At 39.3% G+C, this 13,752-nt stretch overlaps 1 protein-coding gene across 1 annotated transcript in view; it reads right to left on the reverse strand.

Moving 5' to 3' along the window:
• TYR (tyrosinase) overlaps positions 1–13,752 on the reverse strand; it is a 50,292-nt gene that overhangs the window by 1,861 nt on the left and 34,679 nt on the right. The window contains exon 4 of the mRNA XM_061458192.1: positions 5,557–5,738. Coding sequence (XP_061314176.1) covers positions 5,557–5,738 — 182 coding nt within the window. The remainder of the gene's footprint in view (positions 1–5,556; positions 5,739–13,752) is intronic.

Here is a 13,752-nt window from a genome sequence, read left to right on the forward strand (position 1 = left end):
TCTGGTCCTCAATTTCCAGTCAATCCAACTTTGTATTCTGAGATGCTATTTGCAAGAGTCTGCATATTCAGCCTTCTACTTCTGACATATAAATGCTATATAACACTAAGAATTACAAAACAAATTAGGATCTTGATGTTTCTGAGTGAGCTGCATAAACCTCTGGGTATGAGGTACATTATCTCTTCAGTCCTTCATTTCTCATCTGTCAAACGAGGAAAGTACCATTCACTGAATCCTCTGTATTGTGAATGTAAATTAATATTTCTTCAGGACTCAGCTGCTATAGTGATTGGCACCGAAGAAAAGTGCTAGAGGAAACATCTTCAGGATAGCATTTTAAAAACATGCAATAAATCATACATTAGGCTACACACTGCTTAACTGAGAAAATGGAAATCAAAAGGAAAAAGGACTGGACTTCTCTTTCTCAAAGAATGCTGCCTATGCTGTGTTGTGAATGAGGTGGGGCTCTGGGGAGAAACAGTGTGCAATTAATGCAGGTATGTAGAGGTAGATGGTGAATTACAGGTATATAGACAATTTTAATAGTGGCATTTCTTAACTTTGTAACTCCATTTTTTTAAACTCAACTCTTATATTGCAAACATGTCTAAATAAGAAACAATCTGGCTATCTAAACTGAAGCGTGTAAATGATGAAAGAAAATTGATATGCAACAGGAACTTGATAGAGTTTTAATGTTTAAAAAAAAGAGAATGATCACAAAGTTATCTTCTTTGCAGAATTTTTCTGGGACATGAGGGTTTTCTAAGTGACATCTTATACCTTTTTCCTGAACCATCTCTCTCCTCCATCAATGTTATTTGGAAGTCTGAGCTAACTTCTTCCTGGTAAAACATAACATGATTTTGAGATGATGAGATGTCACAGAAGGGAGTAATCTCTTTTATTATATCCTGATAATCAGTCAAACATGCCCTTCTCTTGCTCTACCTTCAGCCTGCAGTTTTTGTAATTAACTCAAAGCCAAAAGCCACCTCCTGGCATTTACTGCCTATTTCTTTATACTGCACAAAAGGTGTTTGGCATTATTGTCATAAAGTTGCCATGGCAACTCCTGGGTGTCAGAGGGTGGAACACCCCAGGACACCCCATAATCTGTTGATCTGTGATTCTACATAACAGTAAACCTATGACTGGACTGTCTGGCCAGCCAAAATCATGCAAGCCGGGATTTCAAGTATTCTGTTACCATAATTCTTTAACCTCTATTTGTGCAAGACCCAAGAGTGCAGCAACTGTGTTTGCTGATGACAACCTGGGAAAAGTGTCAAGGGAGTGATGTGGTCATGGGGAACCGTAGGTGCTTTGTGGGAGACATTAGCCAATGCCATTTTATGTATTTAGAGTCAAACTATAATCCTCTTTGGATGCTGCCATGAACATCGATTAAAACTGCCCTTTTAGTCAAGAGGCTCATGACAAAGCAAGAGGAAGCCAGGTCACGATGGTGCTTGATATCTACCCTACCATTAGTGACTAACACCAACAATATCTCCTTATCTTGCTCTTTCTGATAGGAAAATAGCAGTAATTAACCTCAGCTATGGTCTTAGCAGACAACTCTTGACATACTCTTTCTTTTCAAAGACAGTGTTAACTCTAGGTAACAGCAACAAATAATTTCTTACTCTTGATACATCAAATTTTTTTTTTTAATACAATTCAAAAATGCCAGGCAGTCTGGTTTGCGTGCATTCCTGGAATTCATTGAGAGGATAAGAAAGCACAACTGTGTAATGCACAACAGTGTAATTTTAAGGTGAAGCAATGTGTGTCCCCTACTGCTAAATAGCTCCCAGAAAAAAGAAAAACAAAGCAAAACCCCCCTAGCTTTAAAATCCATATTCCTGCTCCTCCATTAAGCATCATTATATAATCACCAAAATATCTGCTCATGTTCCTTTTTCTGAGGGATATATTTTTGCATCCTGTTTTCTTTGGCTCACTCCTGTTTATATCAAGCTTAATCTACAGCTCCTTATCTCTGCCTGAAGAGAACCTCGGGACAAAATGCTCTCTTCTGGTCTTCTATTTAATTCAGAAGTGTAAACAACTTCCCAAGCCAGCATTTTTCAAGGGCTGTCACCTTTAATTGTTTTCTTTTGTCCTGGAATTTACATTTTGTCGTGCTTGTCACTATTTTATCATAGGCTCTTATACACATAACATCACCCTCTCACACTGCGGCCAACAGCATGTGCTCCTGAGCTGAGAGACTCCGCTCAAATGTGATGGTATCATATTTGCCAGCTGTCACGTTTTTTTACTCTCTGGGATGTGATTTTGCAACTAAACTGGTAAAGAACCAGAAATAGATAGGAGCTGCAGTCTGATTCTGGATCTCAGCTCTCCTCCTACAACACACGCAGGAGCAACCTGGCCCTCTACGTTGTAATCAAAACGCTTTCATCCAGTGCTTTGCCCTGTCAAAGATCCTTAAGGTTTCCGAAAACTGCAACTGATGGTTAGATTCCTGGGTTTATCCTTGGGTAGCTGCCTGATTTCACCCAGCCACACAGGTGGTCATCAAATTGTTCCCATGGAGAGAGGGAGATTTTCTGGGGGAAAGTCAAGGATGCACCTGCAAATTTATCTATTACTATTTCTAGAAGAAAGAGAAAATATGGAAGTCTTTGCCCAAGACCTGAAATATAAGTACTTGGAAAAGATCTTGCCATAGAAAAATGTTTTGATGGCTTATTGCTAGGTGGTGCCATTAATCTTCCAAATCGTTTTACTGATGCTAACAAATGTTCTTTTTCAGTAAGCCATGCCAATTGTGGTAGTTTAACAGCTCATGGTTCTCATGTCAAGGCAAACTGGGTGTCTGCTCCTGTTTCTGCTCAGATGAGCTCCCCAGTAACTAGACTGTGATGTGTGTCTTTGATTCCTGAGGGATGTATTTCCACACACACTGCTTGTGACCACTTCTGCTTCAGGGCTGCCATATGCATAAAAATCAATGAAGCTGCAATTAAAATAACATAATGTCATACACTGATTTGCTTTTCAGTGGGAAGCAGGACTCCAGGCATCAGCTTTTCCTCAGGTGCACAACAATAATATAATTTAGCATTAAAATGCCATTTTGTCATTGGATTTTTTTCCAAGTTTTGTTTCTTGCAGTCAGCCTCACCGTGCTCTTTGTAGTCCTGCTTCATGTCTACCAAGTCACTGGTGCTGTAACTCAGAACTGCTGCTTTTGATGCTTTCCGCCAGCTGCTTTCTTTAACAGCAGACAAGCGTGGTCTTGAGAACAGAAGAATGGAGCCAGGTCTTGTGTGCTCATTCCTCACTTTGTCCTGTCCTCTTCCTGTGCCTTTCCTCTTCCTCCTCATTTGGAACATGAAATGCTGCCTATTCTTGACCACCCAGATCTATTTGCCTGGTAACTCCTGGCTGCCACTCATAGGTTTTCTCTTCTCTCTTGACTACTCAGAGGCTTTCAGGGAGGGTCAGGAATCTTTCCTGCTTCAGATCCTCTACCAAGAAGTTCCTGTTTACTCCTCTGTTCCTCTAAACAGGAATCCAGCACTCCTACTTGAAGAAGTCTGGGTTTAAACACTAGAGCACTGAGAAAATCCATCTGCAGTTTGAGGTTCCAGCCATCTTCCATTTGTAACTGGGTCTTCCCTTCAGATAAGAAATAGCTTAAACTCAGCGAGATTAGCAGGGGGTTCAAGGATGCCTGAGGATTATCTGGGCTTTCTAAATGATGGTGAATTTCAGTCTTCATGTTGAATTTTCAGAAAAATTAAGGAACTAATTTCCTTACCTCTGTGCTAAAAACATGGGCAGAATTTAATAAGAATTTCATTTTCTGAGGACTGTGTGGAAGAGACCAGGAGGAAACAGAAGGGAATTCTTAAATGCTAAATATTTTACCATTTGCTTCCTTTTGCAGTAACTATTCCAGATTCAGTATTTCTGAAAGTCATGGTATTTGGCACTTCTGAGTGGTACAATACGAATAATGTGAATTTAGGAAACTAATGGCTTTCATTAGAAATATGCATCAATATTACTGGTCTTCACTGGGAACTAAATTATGGCAACATGAACAAAAACACAAAAATGCTACTAATATGACTAAACTAATAATTTTGAGAAAATATTTGAAGCATTTATTAGATTATTTTTCTGTCTGGAGTTGGCCAAATTGTTTATAGCATGTTATGTCTCTGGGTTATGGTATTAAAACAGCCTTAGACAATTATACTGGAGAGCTACAGATTCCTTTCATTTCACCTATAAATGTGCTTTTCCAGGTGACTAGATCACATGCTACATATTGCATGAGAAGTGAAGGAATAAGCTAAATGCACGATTGGACTGTTTATCAAGTATGCAGAAAGCATACACCCCCATTACTATGCAAGCTGTCAGAAAGGCAGGGATGCCCTGAGAAATGATACTGTTCTGATAAAGACAAGAAGGAAGCTATGGGAATGCTAGCATTGCTAAAATGTCCCTGATGCTTTTGCAATATAGTTATTGGGCTTTCAGCTCTTAATTGCCTTATAACTGAAGAGACATGTTCACAGTATGTTTCTGCAGGAAAACAGGAAAACAAACATGCCCAGTAACCTACATTCTCACTGGCCAATGTTTTGCAAGGATAACTGCATCCCACATCCAGGGTAGTTTTTGGTAGCATTGAACATAGAGATGAACTAAGTTTTGGACTAAGTGCTTGAACTAAGGTTTGGACTAAGTGTTCAAACTAAGTTGAACTTCATGTTGAACTAAGAGACATGTCTGATCATTCCAATGATACATACCATCATTCCAATGGTACAGTCTTAGAAAGGATTGAGCCAGAGTATCTGAGCAATCCTCAGTTCCAGGCAACATTTTTACCTTTAACAGAATTTAACCCTTCCCTTAAACAATAAGGAAACTGGTACTACTCAAGAGAAACTTTGAGGTCCACCACCATGAGCATGAGACCTGGTTTACTTAAGGTTCTGAACGAGCTACAGCCCCAAGGGCCTCTTGTCCTCCCTGTACCTGAAGACGGCCAAGATGTCCACGACAAAACTACTGAACAGCAATGCAAGTCAAACCCATAACTAAACAGTGCAAATTTCATTTTGATTTAATGAAATTAGCATTATGAATATTAAGTTGTGGTCATATAAATAACCATAGGGCAAGAGCAAAGTCAATGGATCACTGTTTTAAGTGCTGCACAGAGTTTGTGTTTGCCTTTGGTGTATTTTACTCTGGGTATTTAAGGGCACTTTTCCCCCCCATTTCTGATCACAAGCTGACCATTTGGACCAGATTCTGCTCTTAATAGGGTAGGACAGATAACATTGATGGAAGTGACTGATTTTTGGCTGGAACTTTTCTGATGGCATCACGTTGACTCTACATCAACCAGAAATATGAAAATCAGCAGGTACAATTTGGGACTGTATTCAGGGAAAAACAGGAATAGAAGGATTTTTTAATATCTTCTCATTTTACAGACGTATTCAAGGTTATAAGCAGGAAATATGACATTTACCCAAATAGTAACATTACCTGGTTCCTGCAGGTACTCATAATCATACCCCAGCTCTCTTGAAGGTTTAAAAAATTCTCCATTTCTGTAAAGGGGGATAAAGGGAACCATGTAGTTTTCTCGATTGTGCCCAATGGGTGCATTGGCTGCTGGGTAAACTTCTAGCATGGGCCTGTGTCTTCTCAGCCATCGCTCAAAAATGCTGTAAAAGAAAAAGCATGTCTATTAATGATGGGGATTGACAAAAAAAATTTCTTTTTGAAGATTAAAAAACAGTGTTAATGCTTTTTTTTTGTAAACCCTGGGACAGAGTGGCGCGCAGTGATTTGTGTTTATGTTCATGTGGTGCTTCCCCACTCATTTAGGATTAGCTACTTCAATGCTGACTTCCTATGCAAACCTACAAAAAGCAGATGCCTGCAGTTCTGCAGAGAGGCTGAATATGCTTTAAATTCCACAAATGCAATTCACTGTCTTGCTGTGACCTGAATGCAGTTTCTGCTCAGTAATTCACATGTTGTGAGGGACAGAAAAGGACTGAAGACCTCAGTCCTTCCTCGTGACCCTCAGAAACATTTATAGCTTGTAGTGAATGGCCTTGTTGACAGCTACTCGGTCAGTCCTGTTGCCCTTCCTCTATTTTCTTTCCAAAGATTTTTATGCCTGCGTTGAGCTATGGCTACACCATGGCTGGGTTGACATCACAAAGGGGGTGGAAACATCTGAGGAAGAAGAGATAAGCTGTACGAGTCTGAAACTTGATGAAGTAGGTCAACTGTAAGGAAAGTCTTTCTCCAGCCATAGCTTCTTCACTGACCTTGGTGTCTGCATAGTTTTGCATATTCTTATTACTCTCTTCCAGCTGCTGTTGTGCAGCTTTATTTTATCTTTTCTTAAGTATGTTATGGAAGAGACACTACCAACATCATTGATAAATTCAGCTCTGGGCAAAGGTAGTTCTGTCTTGCAACAGGCTCCATCTCACATGGAGGCAGCTCTTGGCACCTCCTCACAGAAGACACCTCTCATTACCAAAACCTTGCCACATAAACCAAATAAAAGCTGTTACACCTCCAACCTCAGCTGCTCTTTTCCATTTTTCGCTGCCAAGGTGTCTCCCGTTAGCTGTTTGTCAGCACAGGGTTATATGTCTGTTCTTTAACTTGAAGACAGAGAACTTAAAGGCTGCATTATAGGAAGAGTTTGCACTGACATTTTCAAGTCAGCAACTGGATGTGTTCGGAAAACAAAATCAACAGCCTTCCAAAACATTCTCAGTTCTCCCTTTGTGCCTGAGCTTTACGGGGTGAGCACGGCTCTTCAGCTGACAACTGGATATGCCATGCAGGAATAGGGAGGTGGCAAGATGCTGTAGGGAGAGTAGATGCAGGTGTCTTATGTATAGAGGACACCTTGCTCAAGCAGAAGATACTGGTAAGAGGGAATTATCAACATCAAGCTCAGAAAGGGATCACTGAATTTATTATCAGTTATGAGGGATGGAAATGATCTAGAGAGACCTGCAGATTGTACTTTAAGATCTTAGCTTAACAGTTGGTCCTCCTTGACACTGGACCCTGATTGGAGGACACAGACTTTCCCCCTATCTTCTACTAATAAACATCCATTCAGGGACTCAATTTATACCAGCAACACAGATCCTACATGCAAGTACTTGTGTCTGCAGGATCTCTGCAGAGTACCCAGGGATTCTGGAAGCAGATTTTTATCTCCTGTCTGGGCAGAAATGTTGAGAAACACTCTGCTTACCCCACCAAATTAAAGCCCTCTCACACTCATCAAAACAGAGGCAGGGCCGAAGCCTTCGTTCTTTTTTTAGGATCAAAAGATTTAATAGATGACAACATCATTATGTTCATACATCTTGTCAGCCCTTAACAAAGCAGGTATTAATCTTGATTAAAATCTTCATTTGTGTCTCTCTTCTTCAGTTAATTTCATCAACCCCATCTAGAAAAACTCTTGTCAGGATAATAACATTTCGATGAAGCTTTCAGATGGATAAATTTAAACAATGATATCAAGGCTTCACTGCAGTTATCACAAGAAAGTTTGAACAGAAACTGCAATCAGATTACATCTTTGGAGGACTGCATAAAGAAATTCAGAAATCATTAAAGAAGGCACATAATATAAAGGAACTCAGGGCATTAGTTTAGCTTGAAGTAGGGTAGAGGGGTATGTTGGATTTCAGTCTTTTCCTTGCCTGGCTTTTGCTCATGTGTTGGGAAAGATACTCTAACAGCATCTTGTTTTCCCAGCAGTTGTAGATAGGAGATAAGTCTTCCCAACAAAGCAGGGCTGTTAGAAGTACAGAGATGCTTTGGTTATGGGAACATGGAAATGCTTTAAAAAGAAGGCAGGGATAGGATTTGAATTAGGTTTTCACAGTTTGGTGATAAACTATACCCTAACTTTGGAATGCTCAATCTGAGTACTTCTTAGGGCCTGATCTTTAGAAAACACTCTGAAAATCTGGAGGTCAGATGAGCACAAGGTACTAAAAATCATTGTTCACCTGAATAACTTCACATGATATGCCCTGAAGTGCAGCATCCAGATGACTTAAATGTTGCTGTTTCACAAGCAGTTTCAAGAAGAATCCTTAGGCCAGTAATCTTTGAAGCAGCATGCAAATGCAAAGCATTTCCATGGAAATGAACATATGTACTTCTGGTTTCCTCCATTTGCACCGTGGTTCCAGCATTATCAAGCTTTTCTTAGCAGTAGCAGGAACATTGAATTGTCTGCCCTTGCAGCTGATCTTTAGATTTAGATGCAATTGTGTGCCTCTAATTACTGATATGATGAGTTGTGCTGATGCATAAGCTATGTTACACAGCCCATTGAGTTGTTTAGCCTAAAAATCCTGAAGTCTTTATTGAAATCTGTTCCATCTAACATGTCTGTATGCCACTGTAGAAATCTCAGAAACATCCTTTAAGGTTTTAAGAGTCACACTTTCCATTGCTCCCTCTAGAATAGCTTGTTTCGTGCATTTATCTTGGCTTTCTTTTTTCTTTCTCTTTTTCTTTTCCTTTTTCTTCTTTTTTCTTTTTCCTCTTTTTTCTTTTCCTTTTTTTTTCTTTCTTTTTCTTTTTTTCTTTTTCTTTTTCCTTTTTTTTTTGTCAGTTTGAAAGACTAGGGTGATATTTTGCTTGCTAATAAAGCAATTGGGTAAAGTTGCATTTATTATTTCCACTTGTTCACAGCTTATTCAGTAAGATGGGCTCACAACACTAAGTTTTTCTTGGCAAGATAGTGCATCACGCTCTGTATTTTCATGAAAATCTTCATGTTTTTCTTCTTTTGCCTGAGAAAACTGACAGATTTAGTATATCACTAGTATCTTTTACATCCTTATCTGTTTGCATTTCTTCTTTTAAAAGGGGGCACAGCCATTTCCCTGCATTACTCATATTTTTTTAAGAAAAATATGAAAGAAGGAATATTAACCCTTCTTTTCAAAAAAGGTTTCCCAGATGAATGGAAAAAGAAACCTTCCAACTGCATCCAGGTGGGGGAAAAAAAACATGGAGAGGGTACGATTTAATCTAGACTTTTGACATGAAGTACAAACAGTTCCTGTTGGACACCATACATATTTTCCTACACAGTTATATTTTATGACTCCCCAGCTAAGGCTGCTAGCTCCTTCGTACATTTTTAAGGAAAACTGAAACCCTGAAGTAGCCTCTGGTTTTTGCTATCAGCCAGGTACTGACATTGTCACAGGGCTTCTATCCCTGGGGACTTGTCTTAACTGGAAGGACTTGGGCAAAAAATAAAGCATATCTGGAGAAAACAATCCCAGTGTCTTTTGTTTCAGAGTACTGTGACCACTGAATTATACATCATAGGATATTTTTTTCCCCTTTAATAAGTTGTTTTGTCCATCCCTGGCTACATTTAAGGCAGTTAGCATCAAATGTGCTCTCCTTCATGCGGTGCTATCCTTTTCCATAGGAGAAAAGAACACATATGAATAGTTACAATGGATCATATGACAATTCTTTCATGTGCCTTGGTCTACAAAGACAGTTGCTTTATTCAACAACAGGCATGTGGTTTATTTGACAAAGAGAAATCAGTGCTTCCATCCTCAGATGTTGATCCACTTACAGTTGACTGATGTTTTTCTTCTCTTCTCTTAAAAGCAGCCATGTTGTAAGTTATTTCCTTTTAGTACCTTGAAAATATATACTGTTTTCTATGCTTTGCTCAGTAGCTGCAAACTTGGAAGGCCTTAGGGCTGCAGAGTTGAATCTACATGCAGAGAGAAAGAGTGCTGATGCAATTAGCTGGTCCCTTTGTGGAGTGACAAAGCTCCCAGTAGAAAAGCCAGGTTTGCAGCAGGACAGGAGGCCTGAACTCCCTAAAACTGCTGGTTATCTTGGCAAACCCCTGCTATTATTTTCTTTTCATATGAACCTCTGCATCCTCCCCGGCCCTCAGAGCCTAACAAAAACAAGACTATGAATTAAATGACATCTGATGGCTTATTTTATTGTGTCACCTCCCTTTCTTGACATAATGACATTAAACAGTTGGACTTGATATTAAAGGTCTTTTTCAACCTACTTGATGCTATGATTCTGTGATTCTAAAGGTAAAAAGAAAAATTGGATGAGTCCTCTATGATACCCAATCTCCATATTTCTTTGTGAAAAATAGTACTGAGTGGAAGTTCAGTGAGAGAGAAACCTGTCTGACTCCAAGCACAGTCTGGTTGGCTACTTTCTTCCTCAGCATGTAGACAAAAAGGGCAAGCATATAAGCATTTATTTGTACAGGTAGGAGTGATATTTTCCAGAGACAGAGACTTTTTTAAGATTGCAGTTCCAGCTAGACTGGCATCATTTGGAAGATGTTGGCAGTGCTGAAGAGAGCAGATGGGATGTGAGAGTGATGGGGAAGACAAGGCGGGATAAAGGAAAGAAGAGTGAATCAAAAGTCAATGGGAATTTTACTTAGAGAAGGGAAATGGTGAAAATACAATCTGGGATCTGGCAGGAATAAACCATAAATCCGTCAGGGTGACAACTCTTACCTCAAAGGGTCACGAGCAATCAGGGCTTAAGAAATGAAAATTTAAAATATAGAAATTAAAGCAATGAAATAGAGATTACTCTCCTGATAACCCTAATGCCCTTTGTATTTCCTCAGCAGTAAGCAAAAGTGACTTGGTAGCTTTTATTTAAAGGCTTTGGACAGAGTAAAAAAATAATTCTATTTAGATTAGAGCAAAGACTGATTCCACCTGGAAATCACTGTGCCCAAAGTGCATGTCCCAAAAGAGGCTAAGGAACTGAAGGGGATAATGTGAATTTTGAAAGGTACCCAGTCTCACATTCAAAGCTCAAAGAGTTCCAGTCTCTCTCTATTGCACTTCCAAAGTAGAAATTGTTTTGGATTGGGTGCATTATTAAATTAAATATTGAAGGTTGAAGAATTACAAGATTAAGATGATCAACATTCCATGCAAAGATTATTTTTGTAGTAAGAAATATAATTTTACTATTGTAGAATGGATTGGATTTGGACAAATTTAGGCCAGAATAAGGCTCAGTGTTTGTGTTTGAACACTGAAAATACTGATCTAGGGACATGTTAAATTCACTGTTGCTTGAATCCTATGGTTCAGACAGAAGCTGCATGCTTGATGCAGAAGTTGGTAAGGGAAGTTATCCAGTCAGAAGGATTCTGAAAAAGTCATAAATGTGAAGAATATTCATCCTGCATATTGAAGGGGTTTTAGAAAGTGTTAGAGGGCCCATTTTACTTTATAGAAAATAGACACAGAGTAAATATGTCTTCTCTAAGTTCATACTAGACATGTGGTGCAGTGGGACCTCGGCTATGGAGCCACTTTGTGTCTACCAGACTATGATACCTCTTGGAGCCAGGTTATACCACTGCAAAGTGTGGAGTCTCAATTTTATTTAAGGCTTTTTTTTTGTGATATATGTATATACATCTCTCTTTAATTGTTAATGAACTTGATAATTGTGTGTACCAGCACTGATAGGTCTAAAAAGCTGGTGTGTGGTAAAAAGTAATAAAGACTTCCGCTTTGTATGTTGATTTGGTAGATTAAATTTTCATTTGAGAGACATAAACTTGCTTTCACAAAGGGTTTTAGTGTGGTAAGGTGCTTTTACAGAGAAAATTAAAGACATCTATAAAATACATGAATATATGACTTCCATTTAATTGCACATAAATATGAGCTGAGTATTTTCCCTGTTCTGCTCCATACATATCAGATTATAGAAAGTGAAATGAAATGAGACTTAGTGGAAAATTAATTTGAAAGAGAAACCCTTGTTTTAAAGAGTGGAGGGAAACAAGATTGATGTGAGGATGATTTAAAAAAGGCCACAGATACATATTTCTGAATTCATATCATTCTATGAATAATATATGCAACGGGATTATAGCTGATGAAAGGATGAGTCAAGAAATAAATGGGTTTATTTTGCCAGTGGGAAATATCAAGTAGATTATGAGCACTGCTGTATATAAGCTGGATAACTTCATACTGTTTCAGACAGGGTTGTGTACTCTGAAAAAGATGCTGCTTATGGGAAGGAAATATTAAAACACAGAAAAAGTCGAGTAAACCAGTAAGAATAGACCTTTTCTTCATCATTTTGAAAAACATCTCTCCTAAGAGCCGCTCCCCAACAGAGCGCATCCACAGTCATAAGCATAGCTCCACTTGACCGATTCCAGTGTAGGAGGAGAAGCCAGACCTTAAATATCTGTTATTAAAGATTTCCTTGTATTGAGCTGTCACTGAGAGGTTGACCCATGGTGTAAACCTAACTGGCCCTTCAGAAAGATTTTCTAGCAGTTTAATCCAGAGTGGTTTACCTTGCAATTAAGGACAGCTTGAAAGAAGGAAAGGGGGAAGAGGACAGTTCATAAATCTATATGAATTCCTTTCCACATAACCAGGACCATGTATGATACTGCAGGTTTCCTCAGCTGGAGGATTATAGTCCCCTTATGGTGAAGGTTTATGGTCACTCTGGGTTCATACCATTACAGAGGGTATGATCCTGCTTTCCTCCTGCCTCCCACTTTCTTGTCTTCACTAAGCATTTGCGTAACCATGCAATAGCCAGGATTAAGGAACTAATTTGGTTTAAAACTAAACATCTCATTTGTTTTCACCTGTTCTGGGGTATCTGAGGTGTGATTAAGTAACAGACCTGATTGTTTTGCTTTTGTATGATGGCCACAAGGGTGGAACAGAGGAGAACACCTCTCAGTAGCACTGAGTAGTGAGCACAACTGTTTCTTCTTCACCTATATGCCAGGTTAAGCTGATTTAAAGCAGCAGTGAAACTGTGCACTTTGTTTCCAAGCAGTCTGATGAATCCATGCCTCAGCTAAGCCTGCACACAGTGCTAACAGTTCAGCTGCTGGGGGGCAACTTTGTCAGCAACTAATAACTATTGCTTTCAAATCTCAAGCCATGTCACTAGTTGTGCCAGTTGTGAGTCTGAACCTAGATATGCCTGGTTATGGCAGAAGGAAGGCAGAACATGGCTGCTTAGAGATCAATTTATTTTCGTATCATGAGATCAGACATTCTATAGAAAAATCTGGCAAGCAACATGTATTTACTTTTGGAATGAAAGGGAGAAGGAAACAAATTGAGGGAAGTTGAAATGCCAGTCCAAGGACTGTGATTACACAGTAGTCATCCCTTTAGAAGCTGGCACTAGTCAGATGGTATTACAAAGTCACCTCAGGTAATTCCCATCCCAAGCATTTGGGAGTAACATCAGTGCTTCAGCAGTGAAAAAGCTGCTGATGCTGAGGTTGTAGTCAAGGCACTGTACTGTTTGCCAATGTATGCAGTTTTATTGCAGTGTCCTTTTATTTTTTTTTTTAAAGTTGTTTAAAGGCACTACAGGGACTCTTGGGCAGTTTCTGACCAAATCACATTGGTCATGATGTAAGTGTCTGATTAAAAATTAAGATGCTGCCCCCAGTTTTTGTGAGAAAACCATCCAAAGCCTCTGAGGCTATGTTCCCCTGGTTGTTGAATCACTGCTGAGGACTGCCCTGGGTTACAGAGCTTGCTCTGTGTCTAGTCCCATCTGAGGGAACATCCAGGCTTCTACCATCAATTCCAAGCTGCAGCCTGCAGCAAGTGTTCTTGGGCACAGCACCTCCTTATT

Source organism: Pezoporus flaviventris, unplaced genomic scaffold (assembly GCF_033815535.1).
Source record: "Pezoporus flaviventris isolate CSIRO_AGI_PZ_B2104156 unplaced genomic scaffold, CSIRO_AGI_Pfla_v1 ptg000025l, whole genome shotgun sequence".
In the NCBI taxonomy this organism is placed as follows: Eukaryota; Metazoa; Chordata; class Aves; order Psittaciformes; family Psittacidae; genus Pezoporus; species Pezoporus flaviventris.